The sequence below is a fragment of the Podarcis muralis genome, chromosome 10, assembly GCF_964188315.1.
Source record: "Podarcis muralis chromosome 10, rPodMur119.hap1.1, whole genome shotgun sequence".
Classification (NCBI taxonomy): Eukaryota; Metazoa; Chordata; class Lepidosauria; order Squamata; family Lacertidae; genus Podarcis; species Podarcis muralis.
This window is the reverse complement of record NC_135664.1, coordinates 55,173,440-55,200,124: the sequence shown is the minus strand read 5'-3', so window position 1 is coordinate 55,200,124 and position 26,685 is coordinate 55,173,440. Positions and strand designations below refer to the sequence as shown.

The following is a 26,685-nucleotide window of genomic DNA, read 5'->3' as shown; positions in this document are numbered from 1 at the left end:
TGAAACTCGCCCTGTCCAGTAGAGAGAACCAAGTTCATGGAGTTCATTGTGAGCTCCAACCGTTAGCTAAAAGGGTCCGTCACTGTACAGAGAGAGGAGGCACCTGATGACTACTGCCTCCGGGGCAACCATAAATGGACAGCAATAGGGAAAGACAGCATCCCTTCCCCACTGATAGGAAACAGAGACTGACATGAAAAGGCCAAGACTACACAGCACTGTAGCTCAGATCCATTGCTCCTTTACCCAGGAATTGCTCCGTTTCCAGGAGATGGGGGAGGAGAGGAATGGTCCTCCATTAAGCAGCAAAGCTGTCACAGCACATTATTACTTTTTCCTGGTTTCTTTTTCAAGTGTAGAGATTTGAAAGCTTACAATTTCTCAAAGGAAGAAAGGTAATTCGTTGCACCGAAGCTGAAATATAAATTTTGTCTCTCCATAAGCAGGCAAAGGCTCTGTACAGCAGGCACAATTCTAGTTGCTAACAGCCTCCTGGGATCTCAGAAAGAATCATTAAATTGCACTTTCTGTCTTTCTCTTTTTTCCTTTTGGTCAGGTACTGATAAGACATTGTGGAATACAATTCTGTTAACAAGCAGCCTGATACGCTTTATGCAATGCACCCCTGCTGGTGTATGGATTTCACCCAAAGCTTGCTTCCAAAGGGAATGCAAACAGTCACGGGCTCCACTTTCACTTTACCTGACTACTGGTCCAGAGGAACACTTGTTTTGCAAATCTGGACAAATGCCTGTTCAAAAGTTTTGCATTCAAAACTGGGGCAAGAAGCTACTTCCAAGACAAAGACCTAATTAATTCTCAATAAGCCAACAAACCTGCGACAAGGCTGTACCATTTCATATTGTATGTGGGGACTGAATGATTGATTGCTCTTGCTCCATATGAAGTAAGTCTCTCTACACAGAAAGCCAGCATCTCAGTGAGAAGAATTTTGGGCCTAGCCTTCCTGTCAACATGCTACTATTCTAAAAATTGTTTTTGTATGGAGGAGCGTTCCATCACACAAAGCCCCCACATGCATTCTGGGGTGCTACACCCCAGACACAGATTGACTTCCCTGGGCCCAAGACAAGACAGATGAAACTGCAAGCCAAGAGCAGGGTCAGCCTAACTGAAAAAGGCAAGAGAAGAAAACACCTTACCTCATCCACCCTTCGGAGTAGGCCAGTTATGACCTGAAATAAAAAAACCTTTTTTAGCTAACATCAGTAAAATGAACCAGAAGTTGCCTTCCTTCCTCAAATGAACAGATTACACACCACCAAGCACTGATGTATCCTACAATTTTTGCTCCAGTTACCTACTTATTACATTTACATATCACCCTTTCCTTCAGGGCACTCAAGGAAGTGTGCATGGTTCTTCCTGCTCACAACAACCCTGTGAGGTAGGTTAAGGCTGAGAGACAGTGACTGGCCCAAGGCCACCCAGTGAACTTCCGGGCTGAATGGGGATTTGAATCCTGGTCTCCCAGGTCCCAGACTGACATTCTAACTGCTACACCACATGATGTTTCAAATGGTTTAGTGGGAATCAGGATGAGAGGAATCTTGGGGGGGGGGGGGAGAAGCTTGGAGTGCATGAAGGTGGAGGAAAAGCTTCTCCTATCGAGAATCCTCCCCCATGGAGAGAAAAGTAGAAGAATTCTTACAGTACCTCTTGCAATGTTCCATCCCCTCCTGCAACGATTATCATGTCTGTGTTTTCCATCAGCTCCAACAACTTCTTTGCTTGCCCTTCATAATCTGTCTGTGATAAATACAGAGAGGCCAGAAACATGTTGGGTGGTATTAATACTCAGATCGGACTCGGTGAAAAACAAGGACTTGGGTCCACTAATTTCAATGGGTCTCATGATTGTGACTAACATTGGGTATTGGCTGCCCAAAAAGAAAACCTTTCATCTCCATATGAACACGCGTACATCTAATACTCAGCACAACAGCACACATCTTCTCATTTATGAATTTCAAAGTTTTGCATCACCCCTCTTAAAGCACCCCCCCCCCAATACAGGATGTAACACAGAGAAATCCCTACAATATATATGCTCAACTAAGATAAATATAACCCATGCTGTTTCTAAATTAGAAGTGCCAAACTCAAAACATGTAATCACTTTTTCCGTTCAAAGAAGTTGGCTGTTTTTGCAGGACTAATTGATGGTTTTTGACGTCTCTTCAAATGGGTAGCTTCTGAGAACCATGCCTTCTTATTCAGCCAACAATCTCTGCTAGATCATTTCTAAAAGCAAACAGCACCACCTATTGAACTAACCCACACTACATCCTGAGGCAATGGAGGGGGGGGATTTGCAACAGTCTCCCATCCACGTATCGAGATGCAACATCCTACTTGACTCATGAACCCTTCCAATTTACAAGATAACCACATGGAATGATAAAATATTTTGTGATCCAATGGGGAGGGTCCGTAGCTCAATGGCTGAACATATGCTATGCACACACACACACACAAACCCACTCAGTAAAAGTGCAATGCATATTGATGGGATTAGATAAATCATCTCTAGCTACTTGCATACCAAAGCTGGGGGGAAAGTTGCTGCTTGAAACTCTGGAGGGCTATTATCTGTTTGAGTAGACAGCCCTGAAATAGATGGACTAATGTGACTCAGAATAAGGGCAGCTTCAAATGCTCACTACTGAAATTCCTAGGAATGTGCCCATTAGCCCAGCCTACCTGATCCCAGGGTCAGGCATTTCCTGAGCAGAATGCCCTCTTGCCTCTGAGTGGAGAAAGGACATACTTCTGCTAGCACAATATAATCTCAAAACAGTTCAGTCTTCCCTTCCTTAGGAAGGCTCTCTTGTCTTTTTATGTTCTCATCAGAGATGCTGAGTTTTTTTTCTTATCCGAGAGGCCTTTAAAGGTGTTTAAAAAAGGACTGCTCTTAATCAATCTCAAGTGCCCTGTGGCAATTTTATGAGAATGTGCATGAGAATGTGCATGAGAATGAACTTTTCTCAGGCAGAGTCATAAACTATTCACTTTGCCTACAGGCCTTGGTGGCTCTCTCGCCAAAATCTTGTATATATTCTCCATCGCCCTTGAGTCAATGAAATGAAAGCAAGATAACAACATTCCAAAAAACCAAACCAAAACACAAAACATGGCACTGGTTTTTGTTGTTGTTTAGTCGTTTAGTCGTGTCTGACTCTTCGTGACCCCATGGACCAGAGCACGTCAGGTACTCCTGTCTTCCACTACCTCCCGCAGTTAGGTCAAACTCATGCTGGTAGCTTTGAGAACACTGTCCAACCATCTCATCCTCTGTCGTCCCCTTCTCCTTGTTCCCTCCATCAGGGTCTTTTCCAGGGAGTCTTCTCTTCTCATGAGGTGGCCAAAGTATTGGAGCCTCAGCTTCACAATCTGTCCTTCCAGTGAGCACTCAGGGCTGATTTCCTTAAGAATGGATAGGTTTGATCTTCTTGCAGTCCATGGGACTCTCAAGAGTCTCCTCCAGCACCAGCACTGGTTTTAAAGTAAGAAAAAATACAACTCCTCCCCAACTTGAGCACTTAGACTCTTTATCTTTCATTTCACCTCTAGTGACAGATGGATTCTGGCCAATATATACCGGGAAGAGGAAATAGTCGCTAGGAGAAGAAAACACAAGTCCATTCTCTGTCTTTACCTTAACCACAGTCACATCCAGACCAGACAAGTGAAGAATTGGGGCTGCGTTCTTTTCAAAAAGACTCCTGGCTTTGCTAGAAAATTAAAAGAAGTGTGAGGTCACTTTATGGTAGTCCACCCCCCCCCCCCAAGTAAAAAATACCCTCAATTGTTATCTAAAACCGAAATCATTTTCATAACAGCAACAGGCTATTCTGCAGATCCTTGGCAAAAAGCCGTCATGGGACGGGGGCACCTTTATTTCATCAGTATAAAGGTGGATTTTTGACTGGAGTGAGGTTTTGTATGCAGAATGAGTCATTCATACACAGTTCTCAGTCGCAAGATACCTGGGAAACAATGATAACTGAATACGTGATGACAGAAGCAAAGAGCAAATTAGTGGAAGTGAGGAGGTAGAAGGAGGAACACTGGGCAGTGCTGGAGTCAGATAAATCTATGCATTTTATTTATCACATGACATTATTATCCCACCCGTCTTCCAAGGACCGCTCCTAATTTAATTCAAGCAAACGCCCCTGTGAGATGAGAGGTAGGTAACACAGAGATGGCAACTGCCCCAAAATCATCCAGTGAGCTTCACGGATGAGCAGGGATTTGAACCCGGGTCTTCCAGGTCCTACTCCAACACGCCAACTGCTACCCCACAGTGATTCTCAATGGTTTTGTGAGGCGATACAAGTCACTGCCCTGTGTTTGTAAGTGAATTTGTGAATTCACTGCTACTAGTTTGTGTTTCCAGGGACATTTTTAGGGGGCATCAGCATAGGACTTTCTCTTCTTCAAAAAAGAAGCTATTTACTAGCAAACAGTAAGTTCCGAAGAAAGTCCTTCTGAACTCTAGAATTATTCAAGGATGGAAAACCTGTGCCATCACCACACTTTACATTTTTGCTCCTCTTTTCCTCCAAGGTGTTCCCAAGCCCCTACTTCATCTCTGTGACAACTCTGTGAGGTAGACAAGTCTGAGAGATGGTGACAGGCCTAAGCTCAGCCAGTAAGCTTCATGGCTATGTCCCGTCATCCCAAGTCCAATGCTCATCTCGCCACTTTTCTATTATGGCTTTAGAAACTTTAAGTATTTCCCCCCAACAACCCTGCCTGCCACCCCAAATAATAAGCCCTCAAGCAATTAATGTATTATTACCCAACTAATGAGATATGGAATACTTGCCCTCGGTTGGTAAGATGCAAATTCTACTTTTAAAAGAGAAATATCACTTGCTTTATTATTATTCAGCAACATTAATACAAAAACTTCACCTGACCTTGTTTTGGTAATGCTCTCGTGCATTTTAATGCCTGCTGATGCATAATAAATAACCATGGTATTAATTATGAATTATCCTGCAAAAATTATTTTGAGCACCCAGGGAAAAGAAAACAAGACTTTAAGTAAGGGACATCTTCCAAACAATGTGTCATTTGTAAGACTTACCCCCTATCAAAAATAAGCCTAAGCTAGATTTCCAGTTTAGGTCAACGAGACAATCTTTTTAAGCGGGGTGGCTTGGCCTCCTAAGCAAAAAATCCCTTCCTGGTCCTAAAATGAGTAACAGTGCCCCTGAAGGACCAGGTGAGCAGCCTGGGAGTCATTTTGGACTCTCAGTTGTCCGTGGAGGCGCAAATCAACTCTGTGTCCGAGGCAGCTATCTACCAGCTCCGCCTGGTACGCCAGCTGAGACCCTACCTGCCCACCGTCTTGCCAGAGTGGTGCATGCTCTGGTTATCTCCCGCTTGGACTACTGCAATGCGCTGTACATGGGGCTACCTTTGAAGGTGACTTGGAAACTGCAACTAATCCAGAATGCGGCAGCTAGACTGGACCATATGAGGAACGGCTAAGGGAGCTGGGCATGTTTAGCCTGGAGAAGAGGAGGTTAAGGGGTGATATGATAGCCATGTTCAAATATATATAAGGATGTCATATAGAGGAGGGAGAAAGGTTGTTTTCTGCTGCTCCAGAGAAGCGGACACGGAGCAATGGATCCAAACTACAAGAAAGAAGATTCCACCTAAACATTAGGAAGAACTTCCTGATAGTAAGAGCTGTTCGACAGTGGAATTTGCTGCCAAGGAGTGTGGTGGAGTCTCCGTCTTTGGAGGTCTTTAAGCAGAGGCTTGACAACCATATGTCAGGAGTGCTCTGATGGTGTTTCCTGCTTGGCAGGGGGTTGGACTTGATGGCCCTTGTGGTCTATTCCAACTCTATGATTCTATGATTCATATAATACTGGTCCTGAAAGACCTACATTGACTCCCAGTTGGTTTCCAAGCACAATACAAAGTGTTGGTGCTGACCTTTAAAGCCCTAAATGGCCTCAGTCCAGTATACCTGAAGGAGCATCCCCACTCCCATTGTTCAACCCGGTCACTGAGGTCCAGCTCCGAGGGCCTTCTGGCCATTTTCTCACTGCGAGACATGAAACTACAGGGAGGGCCTTCTCGGTACTGCTGCCTGTCATGTGGATTGCCCTCCCATCAGATGTCAAACAGATAAACAACTATGGCTTTTAGAAGACATCTGAAGGATGCCCTGTACAGGGAAGCTTTTACTGCTTGAGGTTTTATTGTGTTCTTAATATTTTATTGGGAGCTGCCCAAAGTGGCTGGGGCAACCAAGTCAGATGGGCAGCATATAAATAATAAAATGATGGTGAAGATGCCAGCCACCGGGAGCCACAGTCATTGACAAAAAAAGCCCCAATGGGTTTAAAACCAATACGCCTGCTAAATCTTTGACCTTGAAATAGCTTTTGCACACGACAGCCATTTGCTACCACTAAACCAGAAAACAGGCACAGCGTGGCTTCAGGGGCACTAAATCAGCATGCCCAACATCTGAGCATGCCCCTCTATTTGGGAACATCTTAATCTCATTCACAGAGTGAGAATGCTGATGACATTAATGCGGAATATGGAGTGGGATAGGGAAGTGAGAAGAACCGTATGATTTGGGGTTCATGTTAACTTTAGCAAGCAGGCCTATTTTAACTGTGGTTTCTCAATCAGCTGAAGAAGTCTGATAACATTAGGTTCAGGGGAGGATAGGAAGTAAGGCTTTGGTTCCCACAAATGACTTGCCCTGATGAAAGCAAAACCACTGTATATGAAAAGGTGCCGGGTGGCTGGGAACGGGAATCTTACCCTTTGCAAGCTGCAGGGTTGAGAAACACTGTTGCTTTCTTGATCTGCATGCTGGAAGGAAGAATCTGGTTGCCAAACACCTAATAATGGAGAGAAAGCTTCTCATTATTAAAGAATAAAAATCCATCTCTTTTTGGTGCTGAACAATTCTGTGTTATTTCAGGGATTACAGGGCCCCTCTCCCACCCCCCACAAATGGCTTCAGTGAGGGGGGAGCAAAGACTGCTTTACTGAGCTCCATCCCAGCCAGCAAAAGGCCACCTAGATGCCTAATTTAGCCTTATGCTCTGCAAACTCTAGTCAGCTTACATTGACAACTTGCAAGTGAATGGCAAAGGTACATCTGTTAGTTCCACTGAAAACAATGTGAGCCCTGTACACTGACAGCTTGCTCTGCCTCTCTGTCCCACTTTGATGCAAGCTGCGTGACAAGTATAGGCCCCAGGCAAATATAACTAATAATAATAATCAATGAATTTATTCTCAACACTTTTGGTGAAGAGATATAAAGTGAGGCAGCTGAAGCAATTGTTTTAAGAGAGCTCTGTAGATTTTCAAAGCAGCAATTCATAGCAATTATCAGCATCACTGAGGCTATTAGAGTAGAGGATTAAAAAATTTGTTAGAATTTAATGCTCAACTCTGTTCTATTTATTTTACCGCGGTGGAAACGAGAAGGCAGAAGGCATGTGAGAAACAGTGATTCATGGGGGTAAAGGACAGAGGAAATCAAACTGGCATGTTATCTAAAGAACAGATGGGAAAAGTCAGTGATTAATTCTATTACTTTTGCATTCTTGGGGGAAATCATGGAAAAAGAGTGTCTGCATTCATAATTCTGAGGTCTGTTACAGCTGTTAGAAACATCTAATTATTTACTTGATGGGGGAGTGATATATTTGCTTGCTCTGAACAAACAACCTGTCTCTTCTACAAATTATACTGTTGGCAGACTTGCTTTTTATGCAGGCTCTGCTCTCATGCTTTCGAGTTTTAAAGAGGAAGACTAAAAAAAAAAACCACTTCAAGACCCTTTGTAATCATTTACTAACCCAAAACATTGGCTGCAGGGTAGGCACTTGTAAACTGATTTTATTTCCTGTTTGATCATTCCATCCTTCACACTACTCCCCCCCCCCCGCCCCACAAACGTACTAAAACAACATTGCAGACAATAACTGAATATTCCCTAAACCTGTTTGATGCAAAGGTAAGTGAAATAACAGACACATTTGCACACCATGATAAGCCAGGGTTAAGCTTGGCTTCCCCGTGATGTCCACATCTGGGATCCTGGTTTATTAAGAAGCATGGATACATAATCAAACATCAAACCATGGTTTAAGGCTGGCTGGCATGAAGAAAAACCCAGCTGGATCAGGCCAAGGGCTAATTGAGGCCAGCATCCTGTTCTCACAGTTGCCAACCAGATGCCAATGGGAAGCAGAACATCATCATCGCCATCATCATTTATTAAATCTGTATACCGCCCTCCAACTAAATATCCCAAGGCAGAGAAATACAAAATAAGACTACAAAATGCAGCTCAAACTGTCTTGCCCTGGTAAGCAACCTGGCTGCCAAATTCTGCACCAGCTGAAGTTTCTGAACCATCTTCAAAGGAAGCCCTACATATAATGCATTGCAGTAATGTAACCTAGAGGTTACCTGAGCAGAGACAACAGAAGTTAGGCTATCCCTGTCCAGATAGGGGAGCAGCTGGGCCACCAGCCGAAGCTGATGGAAGGCACTCCATGGCCACCAAGGCCACCTTAGTCTCAAGTGACAGCAAGGGATCTAGAAGTATCACCAAGCTGCGTATCTGCTCCTTTAGAGGAATCGTAACCCCATCAAGAGCAGGCAGTCTCCCATCCATCCAGACTAAGGAACCACCCACTAACAGTGCCTGTCTTATCTGGATTGAGCTTCAGTTTGTCGGCTCTCATCCAGTCCATTACCAGGGCAAGACAACAGTCCAGCACATCTACTGCCTCACCTGCAGATGTTAAGGAGAAGCAGAGTTAAGTGCATCGGTGCTCTCCCCATCTGTGATTGCCAGCAACTGGTATTCAGAGACACACTGGTTCTGACATAGCCACCACGGCTAGAACACAAGCGATCCCGGCTTGTGAGGGAGCAGAACAAGATTCCAGGTTTGGACACGGCAGGAAGTCAAGCTTCACTATGGCTTGGTGGTTTGTTTCTGTTGCTCAAGCCAGGGGAGAAGCAAAGTGGGAGCAATCAAGCAATGTGCACTCATTCCGACTAAGCCAGTGACCCTGGTTTATTGAGATCTGCAAGCACAGCCAGTATGACTGTGGTGCTGCATCTGTGACGGCACCTTTCAAGTGTTATTCGCACAACTGCAACATCAAGCGTGGATTTGAATGTGCAAAGCAGGCCTCCGTTGCTCCTTGCCATAAAAACTATTTCACCCCTTTGAATTTCACATCCCAATAAACTCCCCCGAAGTATAAGTTTCATTTTCAGACCACAAAGAAGGGCAGTTTCCATGTTACAGTGCTGCAATATACTACTGAGAACATAATAAGAAGTATTTTAAAAGTTTTTAAAATAAGGAGTATTTTAAAAGTTTTTAAAATAAGGAGTATTTTTAAAGTTTGTGTTTGCCAAAATGAATATGCACATCTATTTGGATGAGCATATCCAGTTCAGCAAAATACAAGAGACACAAATTTCAGACAGAATCCGAAGTATTTTATTTCCCAGTGGCCAATGAGATGGCCATAAATATTTGGCCAGAGAAACTACAAATAAAAAACAGGGGGAGGGTACTCCACATAAAAGGCACAATTGGGTGTTTATGAAAATTTATAACAAGGAGGGAAAAACATGATTTCAAGTATCTGTTTGCTTTTTCTTTTTTAAAAAAAAAAACCCTGCACTTTTGCATAAATATCATAAGGCAGTAATAGATTAAGAACACAGTATTACAATGAAAGTATCAAATACATCACTAAGAGCTGGTTGGCAAAGAATCTTAGGTTTGAAAGGCCTGTCTAAATAATATAGTTTTTAGAAGACATCTAAATGAGCAGGATGGTTCTGCCAAACCTCTATTGGGAAGGAGTTCCACAAGTCAGATCGTGACATACTAAAGGCTTGTTCCCTCAGGGCCAGCCGAACTTCAAGAGCGTTTGGGACTACAAGGGGTATCCTCCAATAATAATAAAATCAATTTGGTTTTTCCTGCTTCGTTGGAACTTTTTGGTACTGCCTTTTTGTATAGGTACCAGAGTACCAGGTCCAATCAGAATAAGAAAAGCTACATGCTAGCTGCTCTCCATTCTGCCAGTTGATGAAATGCGATTTCAATCTCCAGAATTTTCAGTCCTGTCACTGCTGGCCCACAAGTTTACCTAACAAAAGCAATACAGGTAATCAAGTTTCCCAAACTCTTACTGAATATATTCCACTTTCGTGATGCTCATGAATAATTTGTGATGGCACTGAACTGAGGCGTAATTAGGTGCAAAGGGGGGAAGTGTCTTCTGGTATTTGAGCAGAAGAATACAGAGAGTCCCTTTGGCAGGCTAGTCACGTAGAGGAGACCTGCTGGGAGAATCTCCAGAATCCTGCACAAGAGAGATAAGGGGAGGATTTTAATCTAATTTGATCTTGTTAAATGGTATTACCTGGGCTTCTTGGCATGCAGCTCTCCTTAGCAGGTTATCGCTATCAGGAGGAGGAAGAAGAAAAAGAACAGTGTTTTAGATAGCACAAGTTGAGGGGAGGGATAAATAGATGGAAACACACATTTTAAAATACCTACTTCTACTGCTTTGGCACAAAACACAGACCAAACTTTTCAAAGGGGCTACTTGTCAAAAACACGTAACTATTTAAATGTCAACGTTTTGACGCCACCTTAGCTTTCGTCACTTCTTGGACCATGTCTTCATTACCAAGAGCCAGATCCCACCCGCAATGAGATTACTTAATTGACCAAACTGAACCGCACCATTGTATAAACAGGAAGTAACTGACCAAAATTCCTCCGGTCTAACTTGTGAGTGGAATTAACCAACTGCCCAGCCTGCTAGCAAATCAGTGGCCAAATTATTCATTTTTCTGACAGAAGAACCATGCTAGCTGCAGCACTACCAATGAAGTGCATACAGTGGTACCTCGGGTTAAGTACTTAATTTGTTCCGGAAGTCCGTACTTAACCTGAAACTCTTCTTAACCTGAAGCACCACTTTAGCTAATGGGGCCTCCTGCTACTGCCGCACCGCTGGAGCACAATTTCTGTTCTCATCCTGAAGCAAAGTTCTTAACCTGAAGCAATATTTCTGGGTTAACGGAGTCTGTAACCTGAAGCGTATGTAACCTGAAGCGTATGTAACCCAAGGTACCACTGTGTAGTCATCAAATTACCAAGAACGTACACCTGCATTTGCCAATATCCTTCCCTCCCTGCTCGTTTCCCTATCCTGTTTGCTGTTTTCCCTCATTGTCTACATTGTATGTTCCTTGGTGGCAAGGACCTGACTATTTTTTGCATTGCCATAATATAAAATGCGCCCACTCTGCAAGTCTCAGGCATAAGTGGAAAAAACACCTGACATGGCAAGATGGTGTCATGGCAGGGAATCAGTAAAGACCTCTGGCCCTGCCCACCAGTGACATGGGGTCCCCAGAAGGTTGCCTACAAGAGAATACAGTGGTAACTCGGGTTACGTACGCTTCAGGTTACATACGCTTCAGGTTACACACTCTGCTAACCCAGAAATAGAGCTTCAGGTTAAGAACTTTGCTTCAGGATAAGAACAGAAATCGGGCTCTGGTGGCGCGGCAGCAGCAGGAGGCCCCATTAGCTAAAGTGGTGCTTCAGGTTAAGAACAGTTTCAGGTTAAGTACGGACCTCCGGAACGAATTAAGTACTTAACACGAGTTACCAACGTACAGCCTTCTGATGTTTTCCTCAACCACATCTCTGCTGTGTTTCTCAGCTATTATTGGACTACGAGTCCCATCACCACTGGTCCTGCTAGCTAGGGATGATGGGAGCTGTAGTCCACCAACAGCTAGGGACCCACGTTTGAGAATCACAGTTATAATTCCCCACACCTGGCTTAGACTGACCCAACCAGCTAGAAAGTGAATTTCTCCCCCAGAAAAGTGAACAATGAAACCTGAGGGGCAAGCTGTGGAGATAAGCAATGAGGTTTGAGCTGAAATAAAGCAAAGAGTCCTGCTCTTTTCATCTTGGATCAGCATCTGTCTTAGGCTGCAATAGGGAGGCAAATGAGCATCCTAAAAATTGGCCCACTGCACTTTAATGCGCTTCTATATTCTAGTCCACTTTGTATTTCTTGTTTGCCCTGGGAACCTTCAACAGCTGGTGGATATACCGTATTTTTCGTCCTATAGGGCGCACCAGCCCATAGGACGCACCTCATTTTTTTTGGGGGGGGGGGAATGAATAAAAAACAAATTTATTCCCCCCCCCCCCCGCCGCGGCTGCCGCCCCAAGCCTTGCGCACACCCGCCCGAAGCATGGAGCGCCCTCCGGAGGGCTCCCCGTGCTTCGGGCTGCATGGTAAACGTATTAAACAAATAAATGGAAACTCGCTGCTTCTCTTTGCTCCACTTAGCCATCTTTTCCAAAGATAACTCTCCACATAGTCATTAAAATGGGGCTTGAAGTGCTATGTAGTTCAAGGGTGAAGAATGGCGATAGGAAAGTCAACTTTTGGAAGCACCTCTCTCTGTGGATGTGGCATCCCTGTTCTGATTTGTGCAGCCTGAAGCGTTCTGGGTTTGCGGCTTTCATCTCTCAAGGATTAAGGGCCAAGCTGGTAAAAGCCCAAGAGGTGCCTGCCTGCCTGCCTGCAGCTCAAGAGTGGCTGGGGTCAGGGAGGAGGAGGCCAGAGGGCAAATGAGCACTCACTCGGTTTACAGCAGGGCAGTGCTCTCCTTGGCTCCGGGTGCCAAAAGGGCCAGGCAGCACTCCTTTCAATTCCGCTCTGATGATATGCTGCACATTTTTATTAATACGCAGCAATTTACAGGGCTCATTCCAGAACAACTCGCTTGCAGACTTTCCCCCTCTTTCTCTACTTCTTCCACTTTTTAAAGCCATGTAACTCGTTCTGCCTTACCAGCATTTACTGCCACGGTAGCTTTTCTCACGTTACAGAAAATTGATTTTAGATGAAGAATCAATCTGGAGAAATTCAAACTAAGCAGCGAGAGAAACTCTGTCAATAGGAAACCTTTAGTGAAAATAATGGGACAAACAGAAATAAGCTTCCTAAGCGAGAGAACGCATAAATAATATATTACTCCAATTCATGCCTAATTGGAATATTTATCAAAGTTTTCCTTAGAGGCAGTAGCGCTCCCCTTAACATAATGTTTGCTCTTCACATTCAAAGGAATAAATCATGTGTGTTAAGCAACAGGAACATTTTTTTCTTTCTTTTTTTACAAGAATGGCAGGCTATTGACTAATTGCAGTAATTTTTACTAAGTACTACTTAAAAACCAACTCTAGCGCCGAAATGAATTGGACAGCCCTACTCCATCTTATCTACCCATGTACAGAGAGGCACCGCAAACAAACATGTATTTATTATAAGGGCAAAATTCTCAGCACCTTTCCCCACCCCCAGCATGTGATAGCTTTGAAGCAAAAACGAGAGAGACCATTTTTATTAGAAGATTCCCCATCGAACCTACTAAGTATCTGATCAGCTAGTAAAGCCTAAGGAAAGTACCGTAAGTCTTGGCTGATGATGCACAGTGGTAGGGCAACAGGAATGCAACGAATGCATCCACATCAACTGTTTTCATGGACTTCCTGCTATAATTGTTTGGTGTTCCTCAATGTCAGGAGAAAGAGAAGCTTTACAGAGGATGCTGAAATTGGACTAGCACCAGTCTCAAGGTTAGAAGCCACAGCACTGACCTTTGAGACAAGGTTGTGAAGAATGGGTGGGCTCAGGGATATTAATTATTTTAACTTCGCCTTGCAGGTCATCAAGTGGCAGGCACAGCCTGCTGAAAGCTCTTGAGTCCCATTTACTTCCATTATTCTTACTAAATAAGTCACCTGGAGTACACACACACACACACACAATCACCTGATTTATCTAGATTGCGTCCAAATTACACCAATCCATATGAAAGGAAATCCATGAAGGGAAATAGGATTGTACACACAAAACATTGCAAAAGGGTTCTCTGCCTTTGGAAACTCCAGTTGCAATTGTGTAGTTCTGGTCCAGATCCAGAGATCCAAAACCTCAGCCATCAGCTTTGGGTGCCACATCTTATGAAGACCACAATAATAGCCTTGTTGGATTCCAGGATCCTGTTCTATACTGTGGCCGGTCGACCAGATGTCTATGGGAAGCTCGGAAACAGGACATGAAGACAATCCCCATCCATGCAGGAAGGAAGGGGCTAGGTCCATAAATGCTCCTGCTTGCATGGATTTTGCACTTCCAGCCAATCTAGTCAATTCATTTACTATTATTTTATTTATTGATATATTAGCCACTCTTCAGCCTGGCTCTCATAGCAGCATATAGACATAAAAAGCAATCACACATACGATAACTACATCAGTAGCAAATTGGAGTAGTTAGGGTAAGTCCATCATAAAAATAAACACAATTAAAGCATGAGCTTATCAGATCTGGGCAAATAAGGTTTTCACTTAGCATCCAAGAGAGAACCAGGACTGGTGTCTGGAGAATCTTCTCTTTTATATACTAAGAGGAATGGCATCTAATGCAATAAGCTCCCAATTAGCAGCAAAGTGAGGGCAGCTAACATGATTGTGAATTTACCAGCTGGCTGAGCTATCATCACCTCGAAAAGCCAATGGGCTTCTGCTATCACAATGACAATAATCACAGGTAAAGTGTGAAGCAATTACAGCCACAGCTTTTCTTCAGGGCTTGCAATCGCTGCTACGCATAGGGCAAAAAACAAATTCAAAGCTCAGCTATTTCCAGCTAATGAAATGCTGCTTCTCTGCTATCCAATTTCACAATTATTTTCCAAATAACTAGGCTGGCTTGGTGAGCCGGTAAAATTGGCAGAGATAAATCAGGAGGATTCCTCTGTTTACTTAGGTAACCAAACCAGAATCAATACAGATCCAATTCCTCTTTCAGCTGCCCAGGATAGACCACAATCACCAAGGCAGAGCAGAAAAAGAAATACTTCAGTAGATTTCTTCTGGGCATATTTTTCCGTGGAACCTAAAGCTGCCCAACCCTTAATAAAGAGTTGGCCCCTTTGTAAGATGAATGGTGCCTAAACCTTTTAAAATCCAGTGTGATTCCAAATGAAACAGAAAAAGCTGGTTCACAAGTCTATTGTTTCAAGCCATTCCTTCCCCCAAATGGTTGGACGTCCAAGGCAGCCTAAACATGGCAAGTATCCTCTGAGTAAGAGACCTTTGGTGTCACCACACAACTGCTTTTATTTAGAAATGGAGGACTCAGGCAGGTATTAAAGGGTACAGAAGCAAGCATAAAAATAGGCATTGCTGACCCCAACTCCGAGTCCTGAAATCTAATGGCTACTAGAAGGTTACTAGCCAGTCTGCAAGACTGTGCACACAGAAATAGGTGGTTTCAGTCCCACTTAGGCATATTCCTTTATAGCAGGCAATTGCCCTTTATCAGGCACTGCCCTCACCCATCAACAATGATGCTAGATTATTCTAAAGTAAAAAGTCAGCTCATTATCACTATTATGCCAGTAAATTTGCATGTAGGGTTGTTGCTTGATTACATGTGCGCTCTCTCTCTCTGTGTGTGTGTGTGTGTGTGTGAGAGAGAGAGAGAGAGAGAGAGAGAGAGGAGAGAGAGAGAGAGATTTTCTTTGTAGATTGGATTTCCTGGCAATTTCTAGATTCCAGATGTTCTAGATTGTCCCACCCTCAATATACATAAAGGTAAAGGGATCCCTGACCATTAGGTCCAGTCGTGACCAACTGTGGGGTTGTGGCGCTCATCTCGCTTTATTGGCCAAGGGAGCTGGCGTACAGCTTCCGGGTCATGTGGCCAGCATGACTAAGCCGCGTCTTGCAAAGCAGAGCAGCGCACGGAAACGCTGTTTAGCTTCCCGCCGGAGTGGTACCTATTTATCTACTTGCACTTTGATGTGCTTTCAAACTGCTAGGTTGGCAGGAGTAGGGACCGAGCAACGGGAGCTCACCCCGTTGTGGGGATTCAAACCGCCGACCTTCTGATCGGCAAGCCCTAGGCTCTGTGGTTTAACCCACAGCACCACCCGCGTCCCTTCTCAATATACATACCATCCAGCAAAACACCAAATAATTATTACAAACATGCCTGCATCCCAAGGCAATCAGGATGCCTTTCTTTGGGACCCCTGCTGCTGTGGCAGCATTTTCTACAGCAATACATAATCAAATGCATGGTACATTTTTGTTCTCCAACCTAGATGCAGATACACTAGAACAGCGTGCATTTCTCTTGCGACTAGTAGGCTGTCTTTAGCAAACTGCTGCCCAGTATTACTAAGGGATTGCAAAAGCATCGTAACAGACACTCTTTTACCGGTAAGTTGGCAATTCCCAAACTATAAACTAGGGCGTGCTTATATGAAATTAAAGGTTTCTGCCACTTTCCAATCAGTCACCTGTCAGGTCAAGTAATTCTGTTGTACTGCTGCACGAGGAATAATTCAGTCATACTTGGTGCTGAGATGCACTGGTCGCCTCACTTTGAATGCCTGCGATTCCTCCAGCGTGCCTTCAATTTTTATTTAGAAAAGTGGGCCACTACTGGATGCGATTCAGGAGACCCATGCTGAGCATCTCCTGTGATTTAAAAAAATAATCAGAAGCCACCCAGAGAGGGGCCAAAGAAGACTGGGATCACGGCATTTGGATGTAACCCTTTCGCATCACACCGTAGCCCTCCATTAAAATCCTCTCCCCAGTGAAGCTGCTATTTGCCCCATGAGGAAAACTTGCAGGTATCATGGGGTAAATAGCAGCTGCAGGAGTTCTCATTTTTGAATTGTATAAGATAGCAGGCACCGTATGCCTGTAATGCTGCTCAAAATAATAAGACCTTCAAATTCCACAGCCAAAGCCCAGGGTTTTGCTATTCAAGAATAAGTAAGAGCTAATTGGAGCCAGTTTTGGCACTAGATCTCTACACTCCCCCCAGAAGAAGTCCTCCTCAGTGGCAAATGAACAAGCAATGCCTGAGACAGCTAATTCCAGGAAGTCAAAGGCTAATCTGAAGCAATGTTGAGCTAAAGCAGCACCCTTTGCATCAGAAGCTCCAACTATGTCAGGAAAAAAAGGGACAAGATTTCACTAAACCTTTAATCTGCTATAAAAGGACACTATATAAGTCTAGTCAAGAGTGCCTCAAGCATAGTAATTCAGCCTCCAGTATCCGCAACGACCAAAACTCAGTTGCTAGGCTATGTACATATAGTCTACTCTACCTTGTTGAGCAAGATTCAAAAAGCTTAATATTTCAGATGTACGGTTCTACATTTCTCTCTGTACTGTTATTTGCAGTAGGCCATCATCGTGCAGCACCCCACTGGAAAGACTGGGTGTGCTGCATCACAATCCTGGATTTGCATAAAGTCTGGGTGGGGTAGGGGAACAAAAAAAGGAAGGTTGAATAAGGTAAAAAAAGTCTGTGACATGGAAGCCAGAAGGGACAGACACTGAACTATCGTATTTTAATATTTGTTGGAAGCTGCCCAGAGTGGCTGGGGAAACACAGCCAGATGGGCGGGGTATAAATAATAAATTATTATTATTATTATTATTATTATTATTATTATTATTATTACTACTACTACTACTACTACGAAAGGGAAAAAGTAGTGGCAAGGTAATGGGAGAGGTCTGAATACCCCAGGAAGGGATGAACACTGGGGGGGGGGGTCTTTAAACAGAAATGAAAAAAATGTTTAACAAGGAGAAATAGTGGAGTTTGAGTACAACACAAAGTCAAAAGCCTTTCTCAACTCACTCTACCCAAATGTTGCTTAAACCTCTGCTTTTTCCTCTGTCTCTCCCTGCATTCCTAGACAAAGACAGGGCAATTTTTTGTGCAGTGGGTGAGGAGGGTCCCAGCTCATTAACATGTACAGTGTGGGTGGGTGGGTGTGTTTTCTTGGCTCATTTCAGTTTGTAAAAGCAGCAACCACCTTATTTCATTCAGAAAATTAGGAGCGTAAGTATTATTACAAGAAAATGCAAGAAATTCCTTCCCAATTACTGTTCCCATTTCTGCTTTCTCTGGAAGAAATATTCATCGTAACCACTGTACTCATTTCTAAAAACGTGTAGCAAGAAGCTTTAATTTTAATCCCTGTTTGCACATTTAATAGTTTCAGGGAAATGCAAATATAGCCAAATTATTTTAAACCATTGTTGACTTGCAAACCACATCTGCTCTGTTGTTTGATCACTTTTCAAGAAACTGGTGCCAATTAAGCCCTCCTGTTTTCCTATCTCTTCTACAGCGAGTCCTGCCAGAGTCTACATGGAAGACGTAAGAACCCAAATCTTCTTTGTCTCTCTCTTTTCTCTTTCCCCCCTCTTTGTGGGCATCTGCCTTTCATCTAGATGTAAGATATTTGTATTTTCTTACTGCATTTTTTCCAGTGTATATTTGAACCTGAAGTGGTTTGGCTTGGTTGATTTCAGTGGGTTTTGGGTGTGTGATAAGCGCATAAACTGTGTGTTTTGGGAAACAGGGCAGGCAGCAAAAGCCATTCCCAGCACCAATACCCCATTTCCTACCTGATCCATCCCAGTCTTCCTCATTGAGTGGCAGGGTCCAAAGGGAGCTTCTAAGAGATTACATTAAGCCTCCCTGTGATTGGAAAAGCTGCAGTACCAGAGTTCTTGATCCCAGAGAGGCTTCCCAGCACAATCAGTCAAAAGCGTTTGGAGGCCCCATTCATACTACAGTGGTACCTCAGGTTACATACGCTTCAGGTTACAGACTCCACTAACCCAGAAATAATGCTTCAGGTTAAGAACTTTGCTTCAGGATAAGAACAGAAATAGTGTTCTGGCGGCGCGGTGGCAGCAGGAGGCCCCATTAGCTAAAGTGGTACCTCAGATTAAGAACAGTTTCAGGTTAAGAACGGACCTCCGGAACGAATTAAGTACTCAACCCAAGGTACCACTGTAGTTCAATGCAGGGAGATTGGAGAGATCAGCTGAGGCCAACATAGTTTATGCCAGGGGCTGCCATGATGGGCTTCATGCAGCACCTCAGCCTCCCCTCCTCGCTTTCTTCCATTGGTCATGCAGTGACTATGCAGTGGTTAGCATGGTGAGTTTTTGCTCCCTTGGAACTGAAGGCAAAGTTAGATGACTGATGCTCTTCTTCACTTTCTGTTTCAGCTCTACATGCTTTTAAAATCTTATTAATTCCACTGGAACTAGATCCTTTGGAAAAGTGAAGCATGTCCAAATGCTTTCTCTCTCTGTTTCTCCAGGGAGTGGGGTGGCCCTGATCCAGTCGAGGGGAGAGAAGTTATGAGAGGTGGGGACACCCAAAGTAAAGGAAAAGGGACCCCTGACCGTGAGGTCTGGTTGCGGACGACTCTGGGGTTGCGTGCTCATCTCACTCTATTTGTCCGCAGACAGCTTCCGGGTCATGTGGCCAGCATGACTAAGCCGCTTCTGGCGAACCAGAGCAGCGCACGGAAACGCCGTTTACCTTCCCGCTGGAGCAGTACCTAGTTATCTACTTGCACTTTGACATGCTTTCAAACTGCTAGGTTGGCAGGAGCAGGGACCGAGCAACGGGAGCTCACCCCATTGTGGGTATTCGAACCGCCGACCTTCTGATCGACAAGCCCTAGGCTCTGTGGTTTAGACCACAGCGCCACCCGCGTGACACCCATGGCATTCCCTAAAAAATCCAAATGGGCCCACAGTTCTAAAACGGTTGACAACCCTTATACTAAACCATGGTTTAGAGTTTCGTGTGAACCAACCCCTTATAATCTAATAACATAGTAAAATACCACTGCAAGTTTGAAGCTAACCAGCAGGACCACTTAGTAGCATTTTAAAACACATTATGTTGTAGACTTACATAGCATAGCATGTTTAGCAGCAGATAAAAAGTGTGTCATTAAACCATCTGAGCTTTTGTTTTTTTTATTATTTGCAAGTCTGAAAAAAATTATGCCATTAAAGCATCCAGGGGGAAACTGTTCAGTCCTGTCCATGACAGTTTCATTTAATCTAAAACACATCTATCAATTTCATTATAGCAATTTGCCATATCAGTACCAAAGAAATGAATATGAAATGATTGTGTTACCTCACAACATATAGATGCACAAAACCAGTCTGTAGCCACCCGCTGATCAAGTGCTAAAACTATTTTACAACTAATTTTCAAATTTATGCACATATAAATTTCCTCTTCCTTAAAATTGCAGACTTGTGGAGTGCCTCCCAATAGTCTTTGTTTTTAGTACATTGCAGTAGCAAGAAAATTCACATTTTATCAAAGAAGAGGCACAGGGGTGCTTAACCCATTTGTAACCCAAAATTTCCCCTGATCTCTTCACAAAAGGACCTTTCATGTACCATCCCCACCACTGGAAGAAAAACTGTCTGGAAGTGTTTTTGATCAGGAAAGCAGCCTATAACTGGAAAGGCGAAGCACCCCTACCTTGTGTCACTGCTCCAATTAAATTCAGAGCTTTCCAAGGCTAAAGGCAAAGCAAAAATAATCAGGAGAACAGCATATACGTGTCACTTATATTTTGCCCTGGACTCTGGTTTAGGAAAAAAACAACAATGAACAAACCCAAACCCTTCCAAAAATTCCAATATTATTTTAAAGATTAAGCGTTCATTCCAGGTAGCTGAATTTAGTTCCCCTTGAAAACAACAGAACTCAAGTTAAACTGTCTTAGCTTGGATCCAATCCAATGAAATAATTACCAGTGTTTTCCATACAGCCAGTTTCCTCCCCAGGTGAGCAGGCAGGCCCCAGCAGTGGTCTTCTTCCAGTGATTTCTGAGTGTGTGAAACATTTTGATAACCTTGGCCATGTTTATGTTTTACTCTGCAGCAGACCTTACAGGGGACTCTGATGCAAAGAAACAGCATGGAAGAGCATCTGTGTGGTAAACAGTAAATAAAAGATGAATATCACCTGAGACAAGGAAATGGTTGCAATGTTCACTAAACACTAAACATCTATTTCTTTCCTGTTAATAAAATAATGGCAGGAAATATTAAAGGATGAGAAAAATGCCTCCCTGAGTTTAACTTGATGCTACTTCTACACTTTGGAACTGCCAATTACATGTCAGATAAGTGCCGTCTCTATTGTCTCCAATACTGAAAACCTGGCTTTTTTCAACAAGCCTTTTAACTGAGGATCTTTGTCCCAGATTATATCTGTACTGGATTTGAATTTTTAAAAAAATATTTAAAAATATGGAATCCCCTCTCTCTCTCTGTGCGTGTGTGTGTGTTCCTCCAAACACTGAAGCTCCATTTAGCTATCAAGTTTAGCGTTAACAAACATGCTTCTCCACAATAGAGATTGCCACCTTTCATTTTCAAAGATTCTAGCAGTTCAGGCTAAATGACTCGGAAATATACATATACAGTGGTACCTCGGGTTACATACGCTTCAGGTTACATGCGCTTCAGGTTACACACTCCGCTAACCTAGAAATAGTGCTTCAGGTTAAGAACTTTGCTTCAGGATAAGAACAGAAATTGGGCGCGGTGGCAGCAGGAGGCCCCATTAGCTAAAGTGGTGCTTCAGGTTAAGGACAGTTTCAGGTTAAGTACGGACCTCTGGAACGAATTAAGTACTTAACCCGAGGTACCACTGTACACATACATAAAAGAACCTTTTGGCACCATATCTAAATTTGTCTGTGCGTGTGCCAAGTGGCTTTCCCTTGAAACAGGAAACATTTTGTTTGTTTGTTTCAAATCAGTATCAACGAGAGAGGTTATGTGAACAGAATGTTCCTCCCTTGGAGGCTACTGGTTTTCTTTAAAACACACACATACATTATGGAAAGTTAAAATTACTGACACTCCCCCCCCAAAAAAAAATCAAAGTATTATTATTATTCTGTTTAGAGACATCACATTTCCCCTAGCTTTCTGACATGCAACATATTTTACGGATGGGCCCCTGTGGCAACTCGCAATGAGGCTGAAATTATGGTCAGGAAGCAATTCCATCTGCAGTTTTTCTGCCCTGCATTTTTTGAACCTCTGATCATTGCACCCTAGGAACAAGGAAAGCTGCTTTTATACCAACATGCTTGACATGGTCTATGCCAGTGAGTGGGCAACCTGTGGCTCTCCATCTGTTGTTGGGACTTTCACCTGCCCTGACCATGGGCGATGCTGCCTGGGGCTGGACTAATGACCCTTGTGCTTCCCTTCCAACTCCACGATTCCATGATGACGCAGATTGCCGTCCACAAAGGCTTGCACCACAATAAACCGCCTCGTCTTTAAGGGTCTGCAGAAATAGTCACAGACATGGCAGTTCTGCCCTGCCTATCTAGCAGCGTTGCTGCTGCCAAGATCATTTTTTGTTTTGTTTGTGGTTATACTTTTCAAGTTTATACATTTCACTAATTTTAACAATCATTTTGACATTTCAAAACTTGACTTCCTCCCCCTTTCTGCAGTTCCTTAAATTTGTTTTTAATATCTTCTGCATATCCAAATAAACTTAATTTACTCCTTCATTCATCTTCTTTAAATATAAAGCTCTTATAAAACTACAGGTTATTACAATAACCCTGCCAATGCTTTTATTTGTTTATAATTTATCTGTACATATTCAATAAGCCATTTTAACATTCTTTTGTAACAAAATAATGTTATCTTGATTTCTTCTTCTTCTGGTAAGTTTTGCCATTTCTGCATATTCCAAAATGCCATGATCATTTTTTGAAAGGGGACACCCAGGGCTGGATTTTATGTTAGCTGCTCTGAGCACGGACATGGCTGGGGAGGGCGGGATACAAATTAAAAAATATTATTATTATTATTATTATTATTAAGGTTTGATGAGGCCCATAGCTACTGGAAGTAATGAGGCCCTTTATATGTCCAGCTGTCAACGACAAATTGCCGCTGTTTTTGTGTTGAATATATGCTATATGGTAATCTGTGGACCTAAGGTAAAGGTAAAGGTAAAGGTACCCCTGCCCATACGGGCCAGTCTTGACAGACTCTGGGGTTGTGCGCCCATCTCACTTAAGAGGCCAGGGGCCAGCGCTGTCCGCAGACACTTCCGGGTCACGTGGCCAGCGTGACAAGCTGCATCTGGCGAGCCAGCGCAGCACACGGAACGCTGTTTACCTTCCCGCTAGTAAGCGGTCCCTATTTATCTACTTGCACCCGGGGGTGCTTTCGAACTGCTAGGTTGGCAGGCGCTGGGACCGAGCGACAGGAGCGCACCCCGCCGCGGGGATTCGAACCGCCGACCTTTCGATCGGCAAGCCCTAGGCGCTGAGGCTTTTACCCACAGCGCCACCCGTGTCCCATCTGTGGACCTAATAGGTATCTAAAGCCATTTGCCACTGTTGCTGTATGTAGGATTTATTTTCTTTTTTATCTCAAATTTTGGAAATGTACATCGTTTTTTCGTTTCCTTTAAATTTTTTGGTCGCCCCCAAGAGAGCGGGGCCCTAAACTATAGCTTGTTTAGCTGATACGTAAATCCACCCGCACCCAAACGCCCCGAGCGTTTGTAGGAAAGGCAGGACACGAGGGAAACGCGGGTCCTCGGCTGACTTTTGAAACGTGCGGCCTCACCTGACGCGTGGAGCCGCCTCTCGCCGCCTGCCGGCTAGCCTGCCTCCGCTCCGCGGCCCCCGCGCTCCCTTCTGGCTCCTCCTTCTCCGCCAGGGCCGAGGCTGCCGCAAGCAAAGAGAAGTAGGAGGTCTCCGTCTCCCTCTCGCAGCCTCTCCCGGGCAGAAGCCTCCCGCTTCCGGGCGCCGCGCGGCTCCTTTCCCGCCGCCTCCCGCGGAAACAGTGAGCCGCCTCGCCTTGGTTCCGCGCGGGCCGCTTCCCCCAGAGAAAAGGCGCCGTCCCGAACGGAGGCGGCGCGGAGAGAGGACTGTTCATAAGTGCAGCACGCGAACACCCACCCACCCCCGACGAGAAATGCCCTGGGAATCTCTTTTGCTCCCCACGTCGGGATCCTGTCACTGGTAGATCCGTGGGTGGCTCGGGGTTGATCGCAGGCTCCCGATTGTTTCATTCATTCATGTGTGTACAGTGCCGGATTTACGTATAAGTTAAACAAGCTATAGCTTAGGGCCCCGCTCTCTTGGGGGCCCCCAAAAAATTTAAAGGAAATTTAAAGGGGGGAATGGATGTACATTTTCCAAAAAAAAAAAGAAATAAAATAAAACCTACATACAGCAACAGTGTTTTGTGTTGTGTAGGCTCCTATAGTAATGGGCCCCGCCTGCTAGCCTGCTCCCTAAAATACTTCTTAATTGTATTTCAGTTCAAGAATTACTTTGATAAAAAATATATATATTGTTATGTGCAAATGGCTTTAGATACCTATTAGGTCCATAAATTACCATATAGCATATATTCAACACAAAAAACAGCAACAATTTGTTGTTGACAAAGGACAGCTGGACATATAAAGGGCCCCATTACCTTCAGTAGCTTAGGGCCTCATCAAACCTAAATCCAGCCCTGTGTGTATTGAATTTTCTGTTTTACAATTTTAAATATATTTTAACATCCTTAAAATAGCAATGACTTCCCTTCTTCTCTTTCCATGAACATATCATAAATCCCTGCATATTTTACAAAAACTAAACCATTCAGTATTCCCTTACTGCATCGATCCAAACTTATTTACACTGTTGAATTTATCTCAATGCTGCCAACGTTTTCAGCTGTACACAATTGTTTCCCGTATATTCAATGAACGTTTTCCAATCTTTTCTGATAGTTTCACAAGAGCAGCAGCAACAACAACAACTGTAAAAAGGCTTGCCTGTCCACACCTGGGATGAAGGAGGCTAACCTGTGTGAAAAGGAAGGACGAGGAGATCGGCTCAGTTCTGGTTCCGCAAAACAAAACTCCTAGGTTCAGAATGGGTTCAGAGGCAACCTTGTATTCTAGGGCTGTATGTCTTTCGCACCTGGCTCTGGCTGGGTGCTGTTAAGGTTTTAGGTAAAAAGCAAAATGGATCCCACAATCCTAAAGGTTTCCTACCCCTGATCTACACTATCATGTTATTACTATCCTTACTCCTGCTGCTAATAAATTTATATGCATATTTCATTACAGTATTTGTGTTCCCATCTTTCCTCAGGGTGGTTTGCAACAAATATTAAAGCAAGAGCCTGCTGGATCAGGCCAGCGGCCCATCTAGTCCTGCATCCTTTGTGTTATTGTTGTTTAGTCGTTTAGTCGTGTCCGACTCTTCGTGACCCCATGGACCAGAGCATGCCAGGCACTCCTGTCTTCCACTACCTCCTGCAGTTTGGTCAAACTCATGCTGGTAGCTTCGAGAACACTATCCAACCATCTCGTCCTCTGTCGTCCCCTTCTCCTTGTGCCCTCCATCTTTCCCAACATCAAGTTCTTTTCCAGGGCGTCTTCTCTTTTCATGAGGTGGCCAAAGTATTGGAGTCTCAGCTTCACGATCTGTCCTTCCAGTGAGCACTCAGGGCTGATTTCCTTCAGAATGGAGAGGTTTGATCTTCTTGCAGTCCATGGGACTCTCCTCCAGCACCATAATTCAAAAGCATCAATTCTGCATCCTTTAAAGACCTTTAAAGCCCTATGTGGCCTAGGACCCACGTACCTATGGGACTGCCTCTCCTGGTATGCCCTGTGGAGGACCTTAAGGTCCACAAATAATAACATTTTGGAGGTCCCAGGTCGCAAGGTGGTTAGATTGGTCTCAATTAGGGACCTTAGCAGAAGGCCTCTCCCCACCCCTGCAGTTCCCATCAACTCGTATTCAGAATCATGGCCACCTCTGATCGTGGAGGCAGAGCAAAGCCATCTTGGTTAGTAGCCATTGGTAGCCTTCTCCTCCATGTTTTATCCAATCCTCTTTTAAAACCACAGAAATGAGTGTTGCCTGCTGTGAGAGCCAGTTCTGTAGTTTAGCTACGCACTGCATGAAGGAGGACTTTCTTTTCTGTGCCCTGAATCCGTCAGGGATGAGGGATGCTCAACAAACTCAGGGGGTTGGGATGGATGGTAAATAGACGGGTCATCTGTGAAACCTTCCAAATAGAACGATCATAGAAGACAGCTCCTCAGCTGGTGTATCTCAGATGACTTCAATGTCTTAATATTTTTTACAGCAGATAAGACTAGTCCAAACCTACCAGGTGCACTGCATCCATTCAAACTAATGAACAGCTGCAACTGACTTCATTATTGTCTTATTACCCATCCAGGCTTGTATGACCCAATGTAGCATTTCTTGTTGAATCCCTCGTGGCAAAACTACTTGGCTTATTTTCAGTTGTTGGGTTTTTGGGGTTGTTGTGTGTGTGTGTGTTTTTTTGCTCTGGACATCTGGTCACCCTGGAGGCAAAACCTACCTGCTGTATCTCTCCATGTTCCAGATACTTCTTTCCAACTTGTTCTGCTGTTTTTGTTTCAGATATTGAGTGGGAGTGATTAGCGAAGCAGCGTGGGACCAGGAAACATAAAAAGAGAGTTGTTCAAAGGACCCCTCTGATTTCTGTGCTGCAGTCTTATTTAAAGGCCAAGGGAAATTACCTTGCATATGTGATTCTTTTGAGAATCTAGTTTGGAAATTGCTGGAAATAAGTATTTTGTTATCAGCTGATGA

At 43.9% G+C, this 26,685-nt stretch overlaps 1 protein-coding gene across 4 annotated transcripts in view; it reads right to left on the bottom strand.

Annotated features, from left to right (window-relative positions):
- AGK (acylglycerol kinase) overlaps positions 1-23,885 on the bottom strand; it is a 38,986-nt gene extending 15,101 nt beyond the window's left edge. Inside the window, exons 1-7 of one of the 4 annotated variants that reach the window (XM_028745932.2) lie at positions 23,654-23,881; positions 20,792-20,969; positions 10,485-10,524; positions 6,829-6,908; positions 3,680-3,755; positions 1,678-1,770; positions 1,164-1,196 (exon numbers count right to left, since the gene is read on the bottom strand). In XM_028745932.2, the coding sequence (XP_028601765.1) occupies positions 1,164-1,196; positions 1,678-1,770; positions 3,680-3,755; positions 6,829-6,908; positions 10,485-10,524; positions 20,792-20,901 (432 nt within the window). In that variant the 5' untranslated portion in view covers positions 20,902-20,969; positions 23,654-23,881. Of the gene's footprint in view, positions 1-1,163; positions 1,197-1,677; positions 1,771-3,679; positions 3,756-6,828; positions 6,909-10,484; positions 10,525-20,791; positions 20,970-22,143; positions 22,271-23,653 lie in introns of those variants that run through there. The other 3 variants (XM_028745933.2, XM_077935068.1, XM_077935067.1) reach the window with 3 other exon arrangements.
- Between the last annotated feature and the right edge of the window lie 2,800 nt (positions 23,886-26,685).